This window comes from Ambystoma mexicanum, chromosome 8, assembly GCF_040938575.1.
Source record: "Ambystoma mexicanum isolate Mex_15411 chromosome 8, UKY_AmexF1_1, whole genome shotgun sequence".
Lineage (NCBI taxonomy): Eukaryota > Metazoa > Chordata > Amphibia > Caudata > Ambystomatidae > Ambystoma > Ambystoma mexicanum.
Genome location: NC_090929.1, coordinates 446,114,363 through 446,135,224, shown reverse-complemented (window position 1 = coordinate 446,135,224; position 20,862 = coordinate 446,114,363). Strand labels below are relative to the sequence as shown.

General features: G+C 46.6%; 1 protein-coding gene across 2 annotated transcripts in view; it reads left to right on the top strand.

The window, feature by feature from the left end:
• SPSB1 (splA/ryanodine receptor domain and SOCS box containing 1) overlaps window positions 1-20,862 on the top strand; it is a 379,914-nt gene that overhangs the window by 247,835 nt on the left and 111,217 nt on the right. For both annotated transcript variants that reach the window (XM_069610025.1, XM_069610026.1), the window contains exon 2: window positions 10,983-11,810. In XM_069610025.1, the coding sequence (XP_069466126.1) occupies window positions 11,117-11,810 (694 nt within the window). In that variant the 5' untranslated portion in view covers window positions 10,983-11,116. The remainder of the gene's footprint in view (window positions 1-10,982; window positions 11,811-20,862) is intronic.

Below are 20,862 nucleotides of genomic sequence, written 5' to 3'. Positions count from 1 at the left end.
TAATGGGTCGAGCCCATCAAGGCCAGTGGCGTTGGCATCTAAATCTTTGCCCTTGAAGGAAATGGAGACCTTTGTCTTTGCCAAAAAAGGACTTCAAGTCACCTTCCTCTATTTTTTGATGAAACTGAACCCTCAGACCAGGATACACCATCCGTTGGCCTAGAATATGGAACAACTAATGTTCCAGAGGCGTTGTGTCTGAGGAGTCATGAATGCAAAACTTATGAGAACCTTCAGAGTGCAAGTGGCCTGGACACTTCCCCTAAAATTGATTTTGGCACGTCTGACCAGTCTGAGCACACTGAAGCGTCACGCAACTAACGAATAGAGTAACCGAATACCTGGGTTGGAGAGACTAGCTGCAGCCTAGGAACAGGATGACCTGACATTCTAGACAAAGGTCCACACAAAGACCGTTTTGCTGTCGTACTGCAATACAAAACAGGTCATGGCTAACTGGAGGCCTCTGACACAAATCCTGCTGTTGGTTAAAAATACAAGCATTGACCCTGAATACCTATCAAAGCACCCTATCCCGGAAAGCCATGTAATTGATGTGGATGTAGCAGCGTTCACCACAGGCGGCCTACCCTACCAGCCCTCCAGATAGGCATGACAAGCGTTTTGACGCACTAGCTAGTTTATTTCAGCAAGTAAAATGGCTCTAAAGTTAATCAATGCAGTTGAGCACTGGCTAAATTTACCCTGACCTTGTGGGATGTATTGCAATGGTTGCTGAGCATATCGCTAAAGGAGAGGGAAGGTTTGATGAATATTGGGAAAGACGGAAGGGACACAATGTGCAAATCCCTCATCAGGTTTGGACTGTGCTGATAATGTTCGCAGAGCCATGGCGACATGGCACAGGTTAGCATGGTTGAGTCTCGCTCCAGGCTACTTAACATGCCCTTTGACACACAATTGTTGGGCAGCAAGGATGACAGACTTTAGAAATTAGACCTCAAAAGCAGCTGACAAATCACTGTTGCTGTGAGACAGCAGCCTCAACCGGCTCACACCACTGCACCGTCTTGGAGGGGATTGGTACTTTCGCTACTATTCCTCATGAGGAGCGAGAGCAGAGGCCAGAGAAAATTCCCTTATGGTGGATGAGGTGCACAGTCCGCCCAAGCATCAGGCTGCTTTGGCCTCAGCCGCTGCTTCAGCTGCCTCAAAACCACTCTGAGGCCTTAGTCAACAGGACTGCAGTGGGAGGCAGGTTCAGTCGGCATCTGGAAGAATGGTGAAGCATTACTTTCAATGCTTGTGCTTTGCAAACAGTAGCCCAGGGTTACTGCATCCCCTTTTTACGAAGGGCTCCAGATTATCCACTGGGGAGCCACTCCCACAAAATTCCAGATAATTTCCTCTTGTAGGAAATGTCGAGTCTGCTAGAGAAAGGTGCTGTAGAACGATTACCTCTGACAGGAACAGGTGGGTGGTACTCGCCTTACACTTTGATTTGAGAATTGCGGCCCATTTTGAACTCTAGATACCTGAACAAGTTCCTCAGGAAGGAGAAGTTCAAAATAGTTGCCTTTTCTCTGACCCGTCAGGCCCTCCAGATCCAGGATTGGATGGTATCTTTGGACCTTCGGGATGCTTACTTTGTCACTTTCATCACAAGCACAAGAATTGCCTGAGGTTCGCCATTGGCGGTTCTCATCAACGGTTTTGAGTTCTGCCATTCAGGGTTTTCACCAAGTTGAGGGCAGTAAGTCTCGGGAGAGGGAATTCCTCCCCTCCTGTGTGATTGGGTGATCAGGTCCCATTCTCCCGAACAAGCCCTGGAACATCTCTGCATCACCTGCCACTCTCTCCAAAGATTGGGCTTCTCCCTCCTCACTCAATTTCAGGAAGTCCCACACAATGCCTTCCCAAAAGCTCCAATTCATTGGAGCGGTCCTGGATGCTTCCTCTGGGAAAGCCTCAGCACATTCAGCAGATAGTCACCAGATTTCAGAATGCCCAGCATCTTTCGGCCTTTTATTTTCCCAAGGTTACTCTGCCTCATTTTCTGGTTTCAGAGGCTCGTCTGAGAATGAGATCCCTCCAGTGGGCCCTCAGGTCCCAGTGATCTGTAATCAGGCAAGATGTCGGATCTACTTCGGGTTCCAACCAAGGTTGCACAGGATCTCCTGTGGTGTCTGTGAGGACAACCTTTTGAAGGGATCTTTTTAGCAGCCATGGCCGGAGATGACAGTAGCTAGTCACCTCAATCGCAGGGTGGGTAGCCCACACCAATGATCTAACGGTCATCTGGTGTTGGTCTCCATTGGAGTCTACACATCAATCTTTTGTAGCTGAGGGAAATCTGCCTGCTGTATGGTGAAAGAATGTCATAATGACTGACAACAAAGGAGCCATGTACTACCTGAACAAGAGGTGTCACTACCTCTGTGGAGAGGCAATGCAGCTCTGGTTCTGGGCATTATCTGCAGTTCACCTAGGAGGAGAACAAGGCGGCGGACGCTCCGAGCAGGCATAGTATGGTCACACGTGGGAACTAGTTCAGGAAGTCCTTCAAGAGATTCTCCCTTCAGGGAACCCCTTTGGTAGATGTTTGCCTGCAGTGTCAACAGGAAGTGTGAGCTTTTCTACTCTAGGAAATTTCCTCAGAGGAGCTCTTGGGACGCATTCGTAGTGGACTGGGAGTTTCCATTCCTCCAGTGCCGTCATTACACAAGCGATCAGGAGGTTAAAAGTTCAGGAAATCCATAATTCTTATTGCTCAGGATTGGGCCAGGAGGACGTGGTATTTGGACCTTCTAGGCATGTCCATCTGCCCTCCAATATGTCTTCTGCAAAGAGGACCTTCTTTCGCAAGAGGGGTGGGGGGGTGGTCTGGTTCTCCATGCAGAGGTCAAGACTCTCAACCTTCACACATTGTTTTTGAGAGGTTAAGATAAAAGGATTGCGACCTCCTGGAAGACGTGATGGAGATTTTGCTTTCGGCAAGAAGGCCAGCAATGAAATCTCTCTAGCTTCTTCTGCAGCTGGTTCAGATAATGTGGATCCTTTTCTATGCAATACACCTATATTATCATTCCAAATACATCTGGAAAATTTGGGGCTCCAGGTTGGCACTGAAGGGATACTGGGCGCCACTATCTATCTTTGTGCACGTCTGAGCAAACATCTTGCTTTAAAATGCCAATTTTAGTCCTATTCAAAAGCGTCCACGTGTTACCTCCCGTCCCTTTTTGTGGTTCCCGTTTGGGATTTAAATCTGGTGTTTAATTACTCTTGTGCTCCATTTGAGCTGCTTAATTCTTGCCCATTCAGGCGGCCGACATTGAAAACCTCTTTTTAATGGCCATAACGTCTGCATGCAGGATCAGCCAGTTACAGGCATTGTCATGTAAGCCACTTTTTACAACCTTAAGTTGTACTAAAGGTCAGACCTGCTTTTCTGCTCAAGGTGGTTTCGGAATGTAATCTGTCCCAGAAAATAGTATCGCCAACTTTTATCATCTACATGATCCTGGTAAGGAGGAAAAAGGGCTTCAGACTTGACCCCTAAAGAGCGTTAAGCTTTTTTATTTCTCGTATGGCTGATCTGAGACCAGATGATCAGTTTGTTGGATACACCAGGCATGAACTGGGTCTTGCAGTTACAAAGCAAACTTTATCCTGTTGGATAATTTTATGCATTACCAAGTGTTCTATACTACCCGGTGTCCCTGACGGCTTGCGGGCTCATTCCACAAGGGGAGTGGCCACTTCATATTTCTAGCAAAGGGGATGCCGGCATAGGACATCTGTACAGCAGCCACTTGGTCATCTGTACACACTTACAAAACACTATGGTCTAGACCAGGGGTGCACAACTGATTTTGACAGAGGGCCGAAAGTACCCTACATGATGGCTATAGTGGGCTGAAAGTAAATGTGGGTGGGGCGTGGCGTGGCAGTCTTTTTCAACCCCTAATTTTTATTAAACACTATGCCCCAACGCCCCCACCCCTCAAGCAAACACTATGCCCCAGGGCCCCCACTCCCCAACCAAACACTATGCCCCATGGCCCCCACCCCTCATGCAAACACTATGCCCCAAGACACCCACCCCTCATGCAAACACTATGCCCCAAGGCCCCCACTCCCCAACCAAACACTATGCCCCAAGTCACCCACCCCTCATGCAAACACTATGCCCCAAGACACCCACCCCTCATGCAAACACTATGCCCCAGGGCCCCCACCCCTCATGCAAACACTATGCCCCAGGGCCCCCACCCCTCATGCAAACACTATGCCCCAAGGCCCCCACCCCTCATGCAAACACTATGCCCCATGGCCCCCACCCCTCATGCAAACACTATGCCCCAAGGCCCCCCACCCCTCATGCAAACACTATGCCCCAAGACACCCACCCCTCAAGCAAACACTATGCCCCAAGACACCCACCCCTCAAGCAAACACTATGCCCCATGCCACCAAGCATGCACCATGCATACATACTCATACAGACCCCAACCACAACTCGGCACACAAACCCACAAGCATACACCATGCACCCATACAGACCCGAACCCCCCCAACCCAGCACACAAACTCGCAAGCATGCACCCATACAGACCCGAACCCCCACCCCAACTCAGCACACAAACCCACAAGCATACACCATGAACCCATACAGACCCGACCCCTCCAACCCCCTCCTCCCCCCCAGCATCTCAACAAAGACTTCACTTGCACACAAACGCATTCAAGCAGACCCGACACACACCCCACCCCCGCATCTCAACATACACTGCACTTGCACACAAACACATACAGGCAGACCCGACGACCCCCCCCCCCCCACCCTTCCCCCTTCTGCATCTCAACACACAATCCACTTGCACACAAACACATTCAGGCAGACCCGACACCCCCCCCACCCCTCCCCCTTCTGCATCTCAACACACAATCCACTTGCACACAAACACATTCAGGCAGACCCGACACACACCCCACCCCTGCATCTCAACATACACTGAACTTGCACACAACACATTCAGGCAGACCCGACACACACACCCTCCGCATCTCAACACACACTGCAGACATACAAATACAAACCCACCAGACACACTCCCCCACCTCAACATACATACAAAAACAAACAGTCAGGACGGATCCGAGACACACACAAACATACAGCCCCACCACCATGTACTTACCCAGATGTGCTGGAACGCTGGCGAGGCTTCTGGCACTACGGCTGGCGTGGGCGTGACGAGGCTGAAATGCCTTCCGGCATCAAGCCTTACTGGCCATGCCAGCCGTAGTGCTGGCACTCTATTGGTGCAGCACACATGCACTACGCGGCTCGGAGCTGCGTGGTTCGTGTGCACTGAACCAATGAGGGCCAGTGTTTTGTCTGGCCCGGAAGACTACAAAGACTTTCCTAATGGAGGGCGGCCGATGCTGCTTGCGGGGCCGCCCTCCATTAGGAAAGTCTTTATTGCTGGCGGGCCGGACCAAACGGCATGGTGGGCCGCAACTGGCCCGCGGGCCGTATGTTGTGCACCCATGGTATAGACTGTGTCAGGACAGGAGGCAAGATTTGGAAAAGCTATGCGTCGCAGCATTGATGACCAACCTTAAATTCGTAAGGGCGGAGTGAGGGATCATAAGATGCTTGCGTGGGAGGACACAAGCCATTCAAAGAACAAATTACTTACCCCTGGTAATGTTCTTTCGACTGTATGGTCCTACCATGTATTCCTCATCGCCCCTCCCATCCAACCCCTCAGTAGAATTTCCATTGAGTGTCTAGTCTCCTTTTGACTCGCGAATGCTGGTTATTCTGTAAACAGAGGGCAAAAATCTAGGAATTGAAGCAACTGATTCAGTGTGTGCTATGAACTGTTCATGACGTCCGTCTTGAGAGGGGATGGAGGCCCTATGGGGATATAGAGTTGGAGGCACACATCGCCCACTAACGCAAAACCTTTCTGAAGCTGCTGACGCTGGAAGGGAGTGATCATAAAATGAATACATGGGAGGAACAGCCAGTCGAAAGTACATTGCTAGGGATAACTTATAAGCTTTGAGACCAAGGTGAAGCCCCACACAATTTCAGGTAGTAAAGCTACTTCTCTAGAGTTAAATTTTGTTCTAGACCTATGAAAGTGCACTCTGTAGTGTGCTACTTCTGTGATCTAGCAACTTGAACATCTGATACTCCTGCAGGATATCTGGCACAGGAGTTCTCGGTTTACCTAGCCAAGGCTATTTGAGAGAACAGAATTCTTGGACCATGCCCAACCAGTGCAGCACTAGTTTATATCCTTTTGCCCCACATATACTGCTGGCAGAGGCACTAACGCGCAAACCCTCATTTAAAACGAACTGGTGCTCACCAATTGGACCATTTTCCAATTTGTGCTCTGTGGCAATCGGACCTGTAGGTGTTAACTGCCCTGTAAGCCCTGCCCTCTTACACTCATGATGACAGACAAAATGTACACTGTAGCTCTAGGGGCTGAAACTGGATGCAGACACTGTTCTAAACTCCAGCAGTTCCAGACTAACCAGGATGCATATCTGGATCTAAAAGACCAACTCAGAAAGGCTAGCCATGATCTCCAAAAGGCCTGGCATACTCCAATGTGACGCAGCAAAACTGAGTTGATGGCTGGAAGGTTAAAATTAATCGAACCTCTAGCAATTGCTCTGGGCTGCTCTAGAACAGCATTCGTCGCCTGCCAAGCCATTACTGAAGGTGAAAGACTATGCAAATCGGGCTTGGTCCCACCCCAAAGCAGTTCAACCTCAACTGCTAGATCACCTCCCTTCTGCACAAACCACAAGCAACCCCAGACATGCTTCAACCTCATTGGGCATAATAGTGAGGTGTAGCTTGGTCTCCAGGCAGAAACCTTTAATGCTGCTTCCACGTCCCCTTGTGCGATTGTCTACTGCCTCATCCTGCCCAATGTTGCATGGTCACTGTTGGCTAAGGGTCTTGTATTCAGAGAATATTGGCCCACATAGCAACTACCGCTCCATGCCGACCATGCTGAAGAATACTTTCTGATTGACTTTTGTGCTTTGTCAGGCGCTGCATGCCCCAACAAATGTAGCCATCTCTTTATCGAAGAGAAAGCCTACTATATGCTGATGGCATAGTATTCCTCCCCACTCCCGCCCCGACTTTGTCTATTTTCTTTAGGCCACTTGTTCACCTTTCTGATAGTGTTGTGATTTCCCAGGAAACTGGGTGCACCTTGCCTGCCAGCGTCTGCAGGCTGTGGCCAGTCAAGAATATTTTGGACCACAGGGCAACAGCTTCTCCTGGCACAAGTGCCATGCCTAGCACTTTCTTGGTGTCCCGTTCTTGCCCTAAAACGATAGCCTTTGGGATATATCTGGCAGTGCTACAAATGTCCTCATCTAATGCAGATATTCTGCCTTTAGGTGACTTCACCTTTGGCAGAGGCATTACTGAGCCTTGCCATCGTGTACTCTGCCGCTGTTGGAGAATCGGACTTTGGATGCACCAACTGTTTGGGATCAAACATGGTCGCATGTGGCTGCAGATGTGACCAGCAGAGCATATGCCACTTAAAGGCTACAAGTGCGATGACAAACATTCGTTGGAGGGGGGTAGGTCGGCCATTTTCTTTTAGGATTGACTCCTAAACTGTTTAATTTTGATAAATGACAGTTGACCCACTGACTTGGCACTATAAATCAATGCAATTTGAAGACTATTGCCTCCTGCCTTGTCTATTGTCTAGGAGTGCGGTTATAACCAGTCTCTTTAGTGGGACAAATAGCCAAGTTTATCGAGCAGTTGTGTCAAAGTACTATCTGTATAGTACCACACTACAGTACAGTAACGTCTAGCACTAGTGTTCTCACGTCATTAAAGTGGCACCTGCACCAAAACAGAGTGACCATAATCAATAGTTTGAGGGACCCATCCAAGTGCATGGGTGGCTTTGGTCTCAGAAAATTACTGAGTCATTCCTGTTCAGTTTGGTCTTGTATACTAGATGTAGTGCATTGGTGCAGCTCTGATGCACATCAGGGTATCTGGTTTATGTATGGTGTATAATGCCTTACAAAGAACCTATTCACTGTGGCTAGCATCTAGCGGACAGCATTGCGGCTTGAGTAGAAACATCACTTGAGAAAGATGTGGGACATATGAGCAGGAAGAGGTCCGGCATAAACCTTCAGTCCCATGTCCAAGGTTTGGATTCAAGGGATTGCTTGGTAATGGTCCAGAGCAAGATGGACCCTGCAATAGGAAATGGAGGAACAAGACTATTTTCTGTTGCTTAAGAAGCGCAGACGGCAAGGTAGTTACAGCCGGGAGGAAGCACTAAGGCCTGCAGGTGTAAATTGGGTTTGAAGAGCAGGGCGGTTCAGGATGTTGTGGAGGCAAGGAGGGCCCAGGTTACTGGGGGTGGATGGGAAATGGTGACACCCGGGTAACTAGGGCAGTGCTGGGCAGTCCATGGCATAGTCCACCCGCGTTCGTGCCCAGATACCGGACCTCAATGTAAATTCAATGATGCAAGTAAAGTAGATTGGCCGAGCACCCTTCCCGTCCTACGAGTGCCAATCAGGTGGCTGCAAACGCTAACAATCTGCCAGTGGCTGCCCACGTTCTTAATCACAGCTTCGCCTTCCGTGTCTGTTCGCCCCCACCCTGGAGATCCCTTGGACTCCTGCTTCCACCCCCTCACCTACTCATCCCCTGCCCCAACCCAGCTTACCTTCAGGCCTTATGGCTGCTTCCTTCTGGCTGGTGCCACCATACTGTAATGGTCAATTACAAATTTTCCGTTTCCTATTGCAGTGTCCATCTTGGTTTGTGTTTTATGATGGGAGATTGTACATGCCTAACGGGGGTGAAAATGGATTTAATCCCCCAATATGTTTGGGGCATAAACGGGCCATTAATGACACGGAGCCCTCCCAAAACTTTGCCTGGCGGGTTATTCCCAGCCATATATTGTCGGATGATGGCTATATTCAGTAGCGTGAGTTTTCTCTCCTGTGGGCAGGTAAGGAATTGGCCCTTAACAAGATGGAACTGCGCTACTGCAAAAAAATGGTCATGCCCGAGCACCGTTCCATGTAAACCGGAGGCCCAATCCCCACCTCCCAATTTGAAGCCCCCACCTGCTTCGAGCCTCCTGTACTGTTTGCATTCGATATGCAACGAGGTCAAACTGCACCTGAAAGGCATTGCTCACAGGGACAACCCAAACAATGAAGTGGTCCAAAGCTGTAGATGCCTCATGCTTTGCGCACATTACTGTCGGTGACTATTCTGACATATAAAATGAGCGAAGGAATGCACTTTTGAATTCACATCAGTCATGTTTAATAAATTGGTGGTCGGTTTTATGTTCCCCCAAATGCATTTTGTTTGTATCAGCCAGCATCTTGGTACCTACACCACAGACGATCCGCTTTCCCACACCTAATTCCCCCATAAACTTGCAGATACTGGGGGTGGAGGAAATGTCAATTTCCAGCGCTCCCCGTGGGCGGTTTATCTAATCGTAATACAGGCAATGTATTTACCTAATGCGGAACCAGCTGCAGGCAGAGCTGTCGAGTTTCTTGTGGCCATGCAGGAGTTCATCCCACCCAGTTTGCACCCCTCACCTCCCAATAGAATTATGGGACTTGTCGGTTTCCCATACAAAATGTAGGAACTAGATTTCAAATAAAAAACCAGACTGGATGGCATTCTCAAGCATGACTACGGGAAAGGAGAGAGCTGTTTGTTTCTAAGCGTGTCCAACAAGGAGAACGTTTGACATATTGTCATCCAGTAACCTGCAGTGAGTTTTGACTTTCAAATGAGTGGCCCAGTGCAAAAGTCGAGGGTACACACTGGTGGACTGAGTCCGTCCACTTTTTTCAGAGGGTGGATTCGGTCCCCCCAGCTAAAATGTGAAAGTCTTCCTTGAATTTACAAATTCAAGGAAGACCACCTCGGGGATCGAACGTAGTGGTCAGGTTTGCAGGCGGGACACTTCACCACTGCACTATAGAACCTGATGAAAAAGAACATGCAACTAAAGGTGAAATGTCGCTTTTCAGTACTGCAAGTTCCAGGGAAAACATGTGTATTGGTTCTTGGAGTTTGCAACATGTACACCTTTTACGTTTTCAAAAACACTTTAAGAAAATGTACTTAGTTTTAAGAAAATGTACTTAGTTTTGTGTGTTGGGTGTGCAGTTTAGGTGGTTATGCAAAGCCAATTTAATGTAATGTGCATATTTCACCTTGATATAATTTCTGGTGATATCATCCCTTTGCGTTTGTTGAGCCCCCCACTTTTATTTTTAGGACTTGACCTCTGGTCGGGCCATCACCATATTAAGAACCGCCCATGGCGTGGTTTACAAATTACTGAATATTTGCCGGGCATTTGGCATGATCTGCTTGCTGGGCAGTCCTTAACTGAGAAAGGGCTGTTAATGGATGAGAGGTGAAATTACATTTTACTGGGCCGGCCAGCAGGAAGCTTTGAGCTTCAGGCACGACGGCTCACCGGTTAGCCCATCTTCTGCAACTCATTTTGTTTGTTTTTATTGTAACAGGCGACTGCCAAAGCGGCCTGGTAGCTGATACGGTATGAATATTTGCCATTTAACAATCCATAGGGAGAGGCGACTAGGACGAGGTGAGCTACACCGGAAGCTCATTTAACTGAGTGAGTGCGACATTTCGCAAGGCCGTTAGTCTTTCATGGAATAAACTGTTTTCTGCCCGTTTAACCTCTGAATCGCGGATAGAAAATAAGTTTGTAAAATGTACTTCAATCTGGTTTAGAAGCGCTTCTCCAAAGTCAGCACTTCTAGCGAATTGCATAATCGTGACCTGCGTGTCTGCCATATCTCCATGCCTGAAGTTCAGGGAGGGGGAAAGCCATTCCTGATTTTGGGATGTGGGTTGGTGTGTGCAGGTTGCTGCTAATGTTTAACTTGCCCCGTTTAATGCAATCTATCTTTTCCATTAGGTAACTCTGCACTACGTCTGACGCGCATCCCCGCAGTGCTGGCGTGGAACTTGCTGTTTGATTGGACGTCGTGCTGGAGGGGCAGGGCTGATTGATCCTGTTAGCAGCTGCATACTTTGAAATTGGAGCAGAATATGGGTCAGAAGGTCACTGTGGGAATAAAGACTGTCGACATGCGAGACCCAGGGTACAGACCATTGAAGCATGAGCTGCAGGGACAGGACTATTGCACACCCGCTCGCCTGGACCTCCTCCTAGATATGCCATGCGTCTCGCACCAGGTCCAGCTCCTGCACTCCTGGAACAATGATGACCGCTCTCTCAATGTTTTTGTGAAGGAAGACGACAAACTCATCTTCCACCGGCACCCAGTGGCACAGAGCACAGATGCCATACGGGGCAAGGTGGGCTATACCCGTGGCCTTCATGTCTGGGAGATCTCTTGGGTGATGAGGCAGCGAGGCACCCATGCAGTGGTCGGAGTGGCCACAGCAGACGCACCCCTTCACTCTGTGGGGTACACAACACTGATTGGGAACAATGGGGACTCCTGGGGCTGGGACCTAGGACGCAATAAACTCTACCACGATGGAAAGAACCAGCAAAGCAAAACTTACCCTGCGTTCTTGGAACCTGATGAAACTTTCATTGTGTCCGACTCCTTTCTAGTCGTTCTGGATATGGATGATGGCACACTAAGCTTCATTGTGGATGGACAGTACATGGGTGTGGCCTTTCGTGGACTCAAGGGCAAGAAACTCTACCCTGTCGTCAGTGCAGTTTGGGGACACTGTGAAATCAGGATGCGCTACTTGAATGGACTGGACCGTAAGTACTCCAATTTGGTATTTAATAACGGTTTGGTCATCAGAATGATTGATTTTTAGTTTGAGGCATAGATGTAGCAAAGGTCGTGGGTGTGAGCGTTTTTCGTGTTTGTCTCAAAATCTAAGCTGATTTGTTTGGAATTTAATTTCTGGCTAACTCGGATCTACGGACTCAAATTTTACAGTTGGATGTCTGGTGGGAATACCTGGTCCAGACAGCTGGGACCTTAAAAAAACTGTGTGTGCTCTAGTAATGCCTCCTAATAACGGGTCTTATGTGCTGAGACAAACTCACAACGGGCAGACTTACATTGGCTGTGATGACAGCATGCAAACGAGGCTTGTTGAGTCTGTGTGCTACTTTGTAAAGGAACATATTTACTGGCATAGTGCTGTACCCTGTATGTGCCCATGCCACTCCTAGTGCTTTCTCCTGAGACTGTTCGTGCAGTTAGTCTCTCCAAAATACTTAATAGGAAGGTGTCTTGTGGGTGCCTCCTTGGCTTGTTCGCATCGCTACACAGCATGGGGACCACTAAGATTCCACCGGTCTGCCTGGCCGTGTCACTTGCCTGCCCACCTTCATGCAACTCAAATTAAGCATTCACCAATTTCAACTCCATCCCAATAATTACCACTTAAATCATGTTGCCAACACCAAACTGCAGTCTATCCAGAATATCAACCAGCTAAAATGTGCTGGATGCAGTCCATCTCAATTACTAATTTGTCTCGTATAGACAAACCACCTTTTGGCTTGCTAACACCAACACATCCACAACTCCCGTTTCATTTTTCAGGACCCAAAGTGCGAAGAGGCTATGGAAATGATAGAAGCATATCTTTAAGATCCAGTCACATTGGGCAATAACTAGTTACTTGGAGTGGTTGGCAAACTGGGGACACTGTGTGAGGTGGGGTAGGGAAATGAGTGTATCATTTATTGTGCAGAGTAAATTGTTAGGACCAGCTGAATGAAATGGTGTTTGGTGTACAGAGGTTTGCCATCGCTGAGGGGATAGTGCAAGTGCCCTGCAATAAGTGGAGTGGGCGTATTGTGCAATGAACGCATAGTGATCATTCCTTGCTGATGGTTGGCCATTTGTGTTGTGCTGCTGATCATACAAATTTAGTTTAACTCGTGAAGCAAGGGTTGTTTAGTTGGTACCAGAATTATGCATGACATCTGCATTCTCTACCCACAGACCTTTAGTGAAACTCCTTTGCTTTTTTGCAAGTGTATGTTTGACCTCGGTCCATGTTTTGGGCTCTCCATTTTCGACATATCCCTTCTCCTTAAGTACCTTATGGTGTGCTGCAGCTACAACTTCTACGGGTTGCTCTAGGGGATGTTCCCTATGCCTCGTGGAACGTCTGTGCGAGTGGGACCAACTATCTCCCCATTTTAGGCACTCTCAGTGATCCAATTAAGTCGGGCCCAATCTCCTTACCCTGTTCTCCTTTGGCCATCTATCGAGATGGGCACATCCTCGGTCTCGAAGCCACCCCTTCCATTTAGATGCCTCTTCTCCCCTGCCCTCCACCCAGGTTTGGCCTTCTCCCCACTACACAGTTGTGCTCACTTCATGGTGTGTGGATGTTCAATCGTTTACATTCTGTTCAGAGCTGAAGAGCCAGGTTTTTAGAGTTTCTGAATTTTAGATGGGCGTTTATAGTTCGTATTTCTTTCGGGAGGGAGTTCCATAGTTTTACAGCTGGCTTGAAAATGCTGATCCATGTGGTTATGTTCTAAGCGGATGGCATCACCGGATCGTAGTGGTCTAATTGGCTGATGGTGATTTTCTTTGGTATGAATTCCGCTCCTAGGCTGTGGATTGCTCTGTTATGCAAATTGTTTTGAATGGACATTTCTTTTGTCTGGGACCCAATGTAGCATCCTTGGCACTGGTGTGATGTCCCTTTGTGAGTTGAGAAGCCCGGTGGCTGCGTTCTGTATTTGTTGTGGTTTACTCAGCAAGTAGTCTGGCATTCCTAGGTATAAGCTGTTGGCATAGTCTATTCTGGACATGAGGGAGAGGATGGCCAGTCTTGTGCATGAAGGTGAAGGAGAGGAATGGTATGATCCATGTGATCATGTGCACATGGAAGAAGCATTTCTTAATAATTGTGTTTACTTGCAATTCTATGGATAACTTGTCCATCGGGATTTCTGTTTTTGACAATTTTGGATGGCATGGGTGGTGCTCCCAGTCCATGGGATGTATTGATTGATTTCTTGGTTGTTGGATGTAATCATGATTTCGGTCTTGATTTTGCAGTTATTGGTGTTCATACATTGGTAGTTCTTTTTTATATAGATGTTGAGAAGCAGATATCTAGGATCCTTGTGGTACTCCACGGGTGTCTTGCAGTGCAGATTTCAATGGTTTTATCCAAACAGTTTCTGGTCTTTCAAAGATTTAATCCAGAGCAGCGCCCTGTTGGCAATTCCCATTTCCTCCAGTCTCTTGATGAGGATGTTATGGCTGACTGTCGAATCTCACAGGGAGGTAGAGTAGTATCTGTGCCAAGTTTGTGTTGGAGTCCGCATTCCTTATTAGGTCATCCCATATAGAGTAGTGCCATCTCCGTCCCTCTCATGGGTGTGAAGCCTATCCACCAGTTGGTATGTTCTAGTCCTTTGCTGGATAAGGAATGTTTGAGATCGGTCTGCAGCTTGTGAAGTCTTCCACAGCCATGTTGTATCCTTGAGGAGCAGTTTGATGTAGGCAAATTTGAATGCTTGTGGTACTCCCCTGTTGAGTGATTGAAGAGGTTTAGATGGCATTCCGATCCTTACATGTGTAAGGATGGATTTATAGAGGTCTTGTGGGCAGGGGTCCTTTTGGGAGCCTGCTTTTTATTTTATTAGTATTTTATTTTTTTCTTCAGCAAGCTGGGCAAGTGTTTCTCATGACATTTGGGCGAAGCAGTTCAGTCTGTTCTGTGGTCCCACAATTGGTAGGGGATGTTGCACGGTCTAGTTGATTTGTCTACATTGATCCAGTGTATGTCTAATATTATTTAAAATGTGTTCAAATGAAGTAACTGCCTTGCACTCGTCAAGAATGGGCCCGGAAGTCTCAAGATTAGGAGCACTATATAAATAAAATGATCTGCAATATCGCATATTTTTTGCGAAGGCACCAGTGTTATTGCATCCAGGGATTTCTAATCTTGTATATTTATTCCTGAATGTTGGTGGCTTTTGTGATCCGATCGTTCTAGTATTTTCTTTTCGCTGGAGTTTACTTTTTGTATCCTTGTATTTGTTTTTGATAAGTTGTTCTTTTGGTTTGGTCAGCTTTATCCCCATTCTATTTTTCAGTTCGTTTTTTCATTGTATTAAGATGGGGCATGAACCATCTTGCCACAGCTTGCTTTTGTGATGGGATGAGGGTTTTTTTCAGGGAGATGCTGTCAATTGTTTTCACGATCCATTTCTGGATTAGGCCTGCTTTTTCATCTCAGTTACGTCCAAGTTTACAATCGCTTGCTTCGATGATTCTAGTTCTAGGTTACTGCTTTTGACAGTATTCCAGTTTCTTTACCAGATTGGGGGTTCATTTGGGTGCTTTTGATGGTATTTGGGTTACTAACTGTATGAGATCGTGGCTCCATAATATTTGTATTGGTGGCACAGTTGATCAGTTTATTATTGGCGAAGACTGCATCTAGATTCCTGCAGCGAGCTCCTTTCACAATCGGTCGTCTAATTGCCTCAAGCTGCTTAGTTGGTGATTTCTGAGAGTTCACGTTCTCTTCTAACCATATGTTGAAGTCCCTGAGGATGATCGGGTGATCATTTGATGGCTAGGTATGCGATTGCTTCTACCAAGTTGTCTATAAAGGTTGTCGTAGGTCTGTGGTCTATAGATTAGTATAAATGTGATGTTTGTAGGTCAATTGGCAGGTAAAGGACGAGGGATTCGTAGTTCGGGATGTTCAGTGGGACAGCTGTTTTTATTTTTGGGTTTTTGTAGGGTACTGCAAGTATATTTTCCTTTTCGGTTTACCTGTATGCATTTGAAGTTGTCGGGTAGATATCTGTGTATTATGCCTTTTTGTAGTCGTCATCTAGCCAGGTTTCTTTGAATAAGATGTCCATTCCACCATCGCAGAGTAGATCGTAGACCTGTTGCGTGTTTGCACATTGATCTTGCGTTAATGATATTGCAGTGTTTTTCTTTTATAGTGTCCTGTTGTGTTCTTGTTTGTGTGGTCTTGTTGGTAATTTTCCTCATTATCCTCGTGATGCAGGTTGTTCTGTCTGTTTTGCCATCGAGTAATTTGGCGATGTTTCGTATTGGGTCCTTGACTAAATCCTGGTCCTTCTAGTTGCCGTAGGTCCACTTGAGTTTTGGTGATGTGTGGAGGTGTATTTTCCCCATCTTTCTCTGCATGCTGCTGCCCTTTTCCTGTGGTCTTGGTATCCTGCTGGTGTTAACATTTCTGGTGGTTGGCGGCTGTTGTGGCGAGTGGTCTGTTGCAAGGTATGGTGCTGGGTATCATTTTTATTTAGGTATTTTTTTACCATCGTGCCTATGGCTGTGCAGCCTTGTGTTTGGAATTTGCTGTGGTGGCCTGGTGTAGTTTCATTTCGTTTATCATTCTCCCATTTTTCTCTCTGGCGTGGTATATTCTGTTTGCGTAAGTCTTCTAGATTTTACAGTTTGTTACAGGGGTGCTAACTCTCTCACTTTTTCTGAGTTATTGTTGGGTTTGTTGTCTGTTTTGCTTTTAGGGTCCCTTTTTGGTAGTGGCTTTCTTGGTGGCTTCTGTTTTGTAGTTGTCAGACAGGGGTTGTTTGACTCAGTCAGGGGCAGAGGGGGACTCTGGTTCTACTGGGCGTTATAGACCGATAATACCCCTGGGTGGGGGTTGGGGTCCTAATGGGGTGGGGCTAGTAGATGGTGGGCCCTAATGGGGTGGGGCTCGATGGTGGCTCCTGAATGTGCATGTAGGTGGCCTTAACCTTTGGGCGATCTACGAAATCTTCCCTCCTTGGACTGTCTGCTGTTAGTTTACTGCAACCTTTCTGCTAATTGCAGACGTTGCCAATATTGGGCCAGTGGCTGTCTGCAGACAGGGTATTTTTGGTCCGTTTACTTGCTGAGAGTTTCAGCTGCATTATAATGCTTAGCTCAAATGCCAACTAGAGGCCCAGCAGCGGAGCACCTAGGATTGGAGCACAGGACTAGTGGGAAAACCCCTAGATAGGAGGCCCTTTAGTGTTGGCGAGACCCCTAGATTCTAAGCACAGCAGTGGTGGAGCAAGTAAGTTGGGGCATCATACTAGTGGGAAACCTAGTTGTGGAGCACTTTGGTTTGGAGGGGCAACACTTGGCATTGTAACAGAGCTGTAGTATGGAAACACCACTGTAACAGTGCTAGAGGGGAAACTCCTAGAATTGGTTGGGTCAGTGGGTGGCGGAAAGCAGCTATGCAAGAAACACCCAGAAGTAGAACAAAGCAGCAAAGGGAAGAACACCCAGACCTCAAACAAAGGAGCAGTATGGAAACACTTGGAACTGGAGCACAGTGCTGGGGGAATGCACCCAGAATTGGGGGGGGGGGCAGCAGTCTGGGGGTGGGGAGGCGAGGGGGTGAAGTACCCAAACACAGCAGCAGTGTTTAGTGCTGGGGGAACACACCTAGAGTGGAACAAAACAGCAAAAGGTGGCAAGGGGGGGAAACGCCCAGCTTTCAACTGGGCACCAGAGGTGAAGCGCCTAGATTTGAAACCTTGCAGTAGTATGGGGACCCCTAGAAGTGGCACACAGTGCTAGAGGGGAAAACATGCCTACATATGAGACGGCAGTTAAATGGCCAGAATTGAGACCTGGGAAGTGGGGGAAAACACCTAAATATGAGACTGCAGTAAATGGCGCACCACCTAATAGTGGGACACAGTAATGGGAAAATTACTTACTAGCTGGCTAATATTGGTGTGCTGTTATGTAAGGTAATGGTGATATGATATGGCATTTTATAACACGCCTATACACAAGTGTTTCAAGGCGCTGTACTGGAATACAGTAATTTCTGTCCTCTCCACCAAGACCACACTGTCGCTGCTGGTTGACAGCAGCTGGGCTCACAGGCAAACACGGACTGGAGCTGCCCTTAACTGGAGGGTTTGTCCAGGGTGGGTGTTCTAAAGGGGCCTAGCGGGCCAATCAGGAGGTGGTGGGCAGGAAGGGGGGGTGGGTGGAGTCAGAGGTAAGTAAGTGGAGAAAAAGGAAACCAGAAACCAAACGCCATAGCGAGCAGAGGCAGGCTCTGGTAAGCACACCGGAGCTAAATGTGCTATAAAGTATATTGCTCAAAGAAATGAAGGACCACCACGAGCATTTGCCCTTTGTAAAACCACACAAGTGGTGATCGGCTGCAACGGGGCTGAGGCCCTCACAGCTGATGGTGGTGGACACTAAGAGAAGCGGGTGGAGTTGGAGGGAAGGAAGCAGACAGGCAGAAGCAAATTGTAAGATCCTATTGTAGAAAATGGACTGATGGATCAAAACCAAATTTTCTTTTTTTAGGTGTGGTGTCTGTGTAGCCACAGCAAGTGTTATGATTTGGTCTGGATCCTGTGGCTTATGGGTGTAAATTGAGTTTTCTGCGTACCATTTGAGCACGTCTCTGGCTACAGCAAGCAGAAGACTGCTGGAGTATCACTTAAGGGTTGGGCTAATACTCCATCGCGCCAAGGACTATTTAATAAGAATAAACCTTTATAATGGTGGGTGTAAGAGCCAGCAATGGTCATAGCAGGTGACGCCAGCCCTAGATCACCAACAGAACAAACCTATGAACAGCTAAGAGACCAAAGCGCTACCAATTAATCTCCTTTCAAAAGTAATCACATCTGTTGTCAACAAAATTGTCGGTACAATTTAATTAGCCATTTTTGATAGGAAGCCAATGCTTTTTTTCGACCTGAACACCTCGGGTCTTCCTTGGGGCTAATGCAATCCACAAAACAATCATTGTACAACAAGGCAAGTCAAACGTAGACCTATACATTACCAATGTTTTCGTGATCACATAAACCATGTGGTGATGCATCCAAATATGAGTTCAATCATGACAAAACAGAAAAACAAGCAGGTGAAGAGGTTTTGGGGGGCGAAAAAAGAAAAGTAAGAATATAAAACTGTCACTAGTTGTCCATTACAATCCTCCAATACACATGTCGGCACCAACCCTACCAGTGCTTGGCTATGTGCCTTAATGTATTTGAACTAAAGTAGCTTCTGTGATCATCCACCACTACTGCAACCAAAACACTTACTAAACAAACCCATGTTCTCAAAGTTGGATCCCAAATTAACTGCAGGCATGCTGTGGCAACTCCAATGAATGATAAATGTTCACCAGTACTATTGGAACCCAGTTCTCCCCTTTTGTAAGCGGGACATTTCTCAATTTACCTTTCTCAGATAAATTGTGCGCGGCCAATTCGAAGGTCCACTTTCCAAGGTTGTGCTTGTATTTGAATAGTACAACTAATAGTTTTCCACAAAGTCATGGGAGAATACCTAAATATACATATGTAAAATGTGATTGAAATCTCCTTATTTGGGATCCAATTGACCATAGCGAAATTAACTTTATCGCTGAGCCAAAATGCTCTCATTCCTGGAAGAAAACTTCTAATTAATCCATCTGTATTAATTATCCAATACGCCAGATAATCGTAGGAAAGCCAATGATGAAAGGGTGAAGATCATTCGCTTCAGTTCGCCCCCACCATGACACACAACAGGCTATTTGGATCCCTTACCTCTTAGGAGTTTGTTTAAAAAAGAGAAATCTACCACGTTTGTCCATATTCTATAAAGTCAAAAAAATCTCGAGGAAACTATTCTGCAAAGGACATGTACAGAAAAGCAGTGGCTTCCTTATTCTTAGGTTCTGTTGACCCATATGCTCAAATACTGCATTATAAACCAGTAGATCTTGTTTCCTTGCCAGGCTTACCCTTACCTTTAAGATGGGAGTTTTGGGTCTATCGGCCAAAAGTTTGGGAAACGCGGCTTTCAGCGAGTAAACTATCACAGCCATATTGTTTCTGCAAGCTTATTTAAAATTGAAGATCGCGTCGGAGTGTGCAGGACGTTGGGCGCATAACATCAGACATCACAAATTTCCATACCAACACAAATGGAACCTCTGCCATTGTAAACGTGAAGAAAAGGATTACGCAGCAATTAAAAATGCATCCCACGCATATATCAAAAGGGCAGAGCTAATGCCTCCGATTCTTGGTGATCAATCACTAGGTCACCATAACAGTATTTTTATACAGATCAGCCAATGTTAATTTCAAAGTGAAACCACTAAATATACGAGCCCACGAGTGCCATCTATACGTTGTTTGCACTCTGCACAATTATGGGTAACTAATAATGTTTTCACTGCAGTCTCAATTGGATCAATGGTTGTATACTCTTTTCTGAGACTATTCTTAATTGTTTTAGAGCCATTAACTTTTAACCCTGCATGCCAAACACTGTGCGAGGAGCGACAAACGCCTCACTTTTTGTACCTTGGTTCCTCCGGCTAAGTCTAAATCCTTGATTATATGTTACAAAATGAACTCTGATCTCAAACCGCTATTCAAACTCGATTGTATGCTCTGCTCCAATGGTAACATTCTTATTCTACCCTTATTGCCTAAGGTCATTCCCTAGTTTATCCAATTTATTGACCAACCTCACAGGTGCTCCAAATATCCAGTGTAATGCTACAATGTTGGTGGTTGCATACCAGAGCGAATGCACAACGCATCCGTTCTACACCATTATCTCAATATTCATCTATTCTTGAAAGACTATATAATGCCAAATGGTATTCCATAATTTAAACACAAATGTAGGTATTAGTCAGATTGTTTAGATGTACATTGAAGCATGCTATATGTGCTTATCGAACATTTTCTAGACTTAACTTTTTATTTGGCGTGCATCTGTTAAACATTGCCACTTTAACAGTTTATCCTTTAGGAAAACCCCCATTTCATGATTGGAGTTCAGACCTTTACAAGCAGT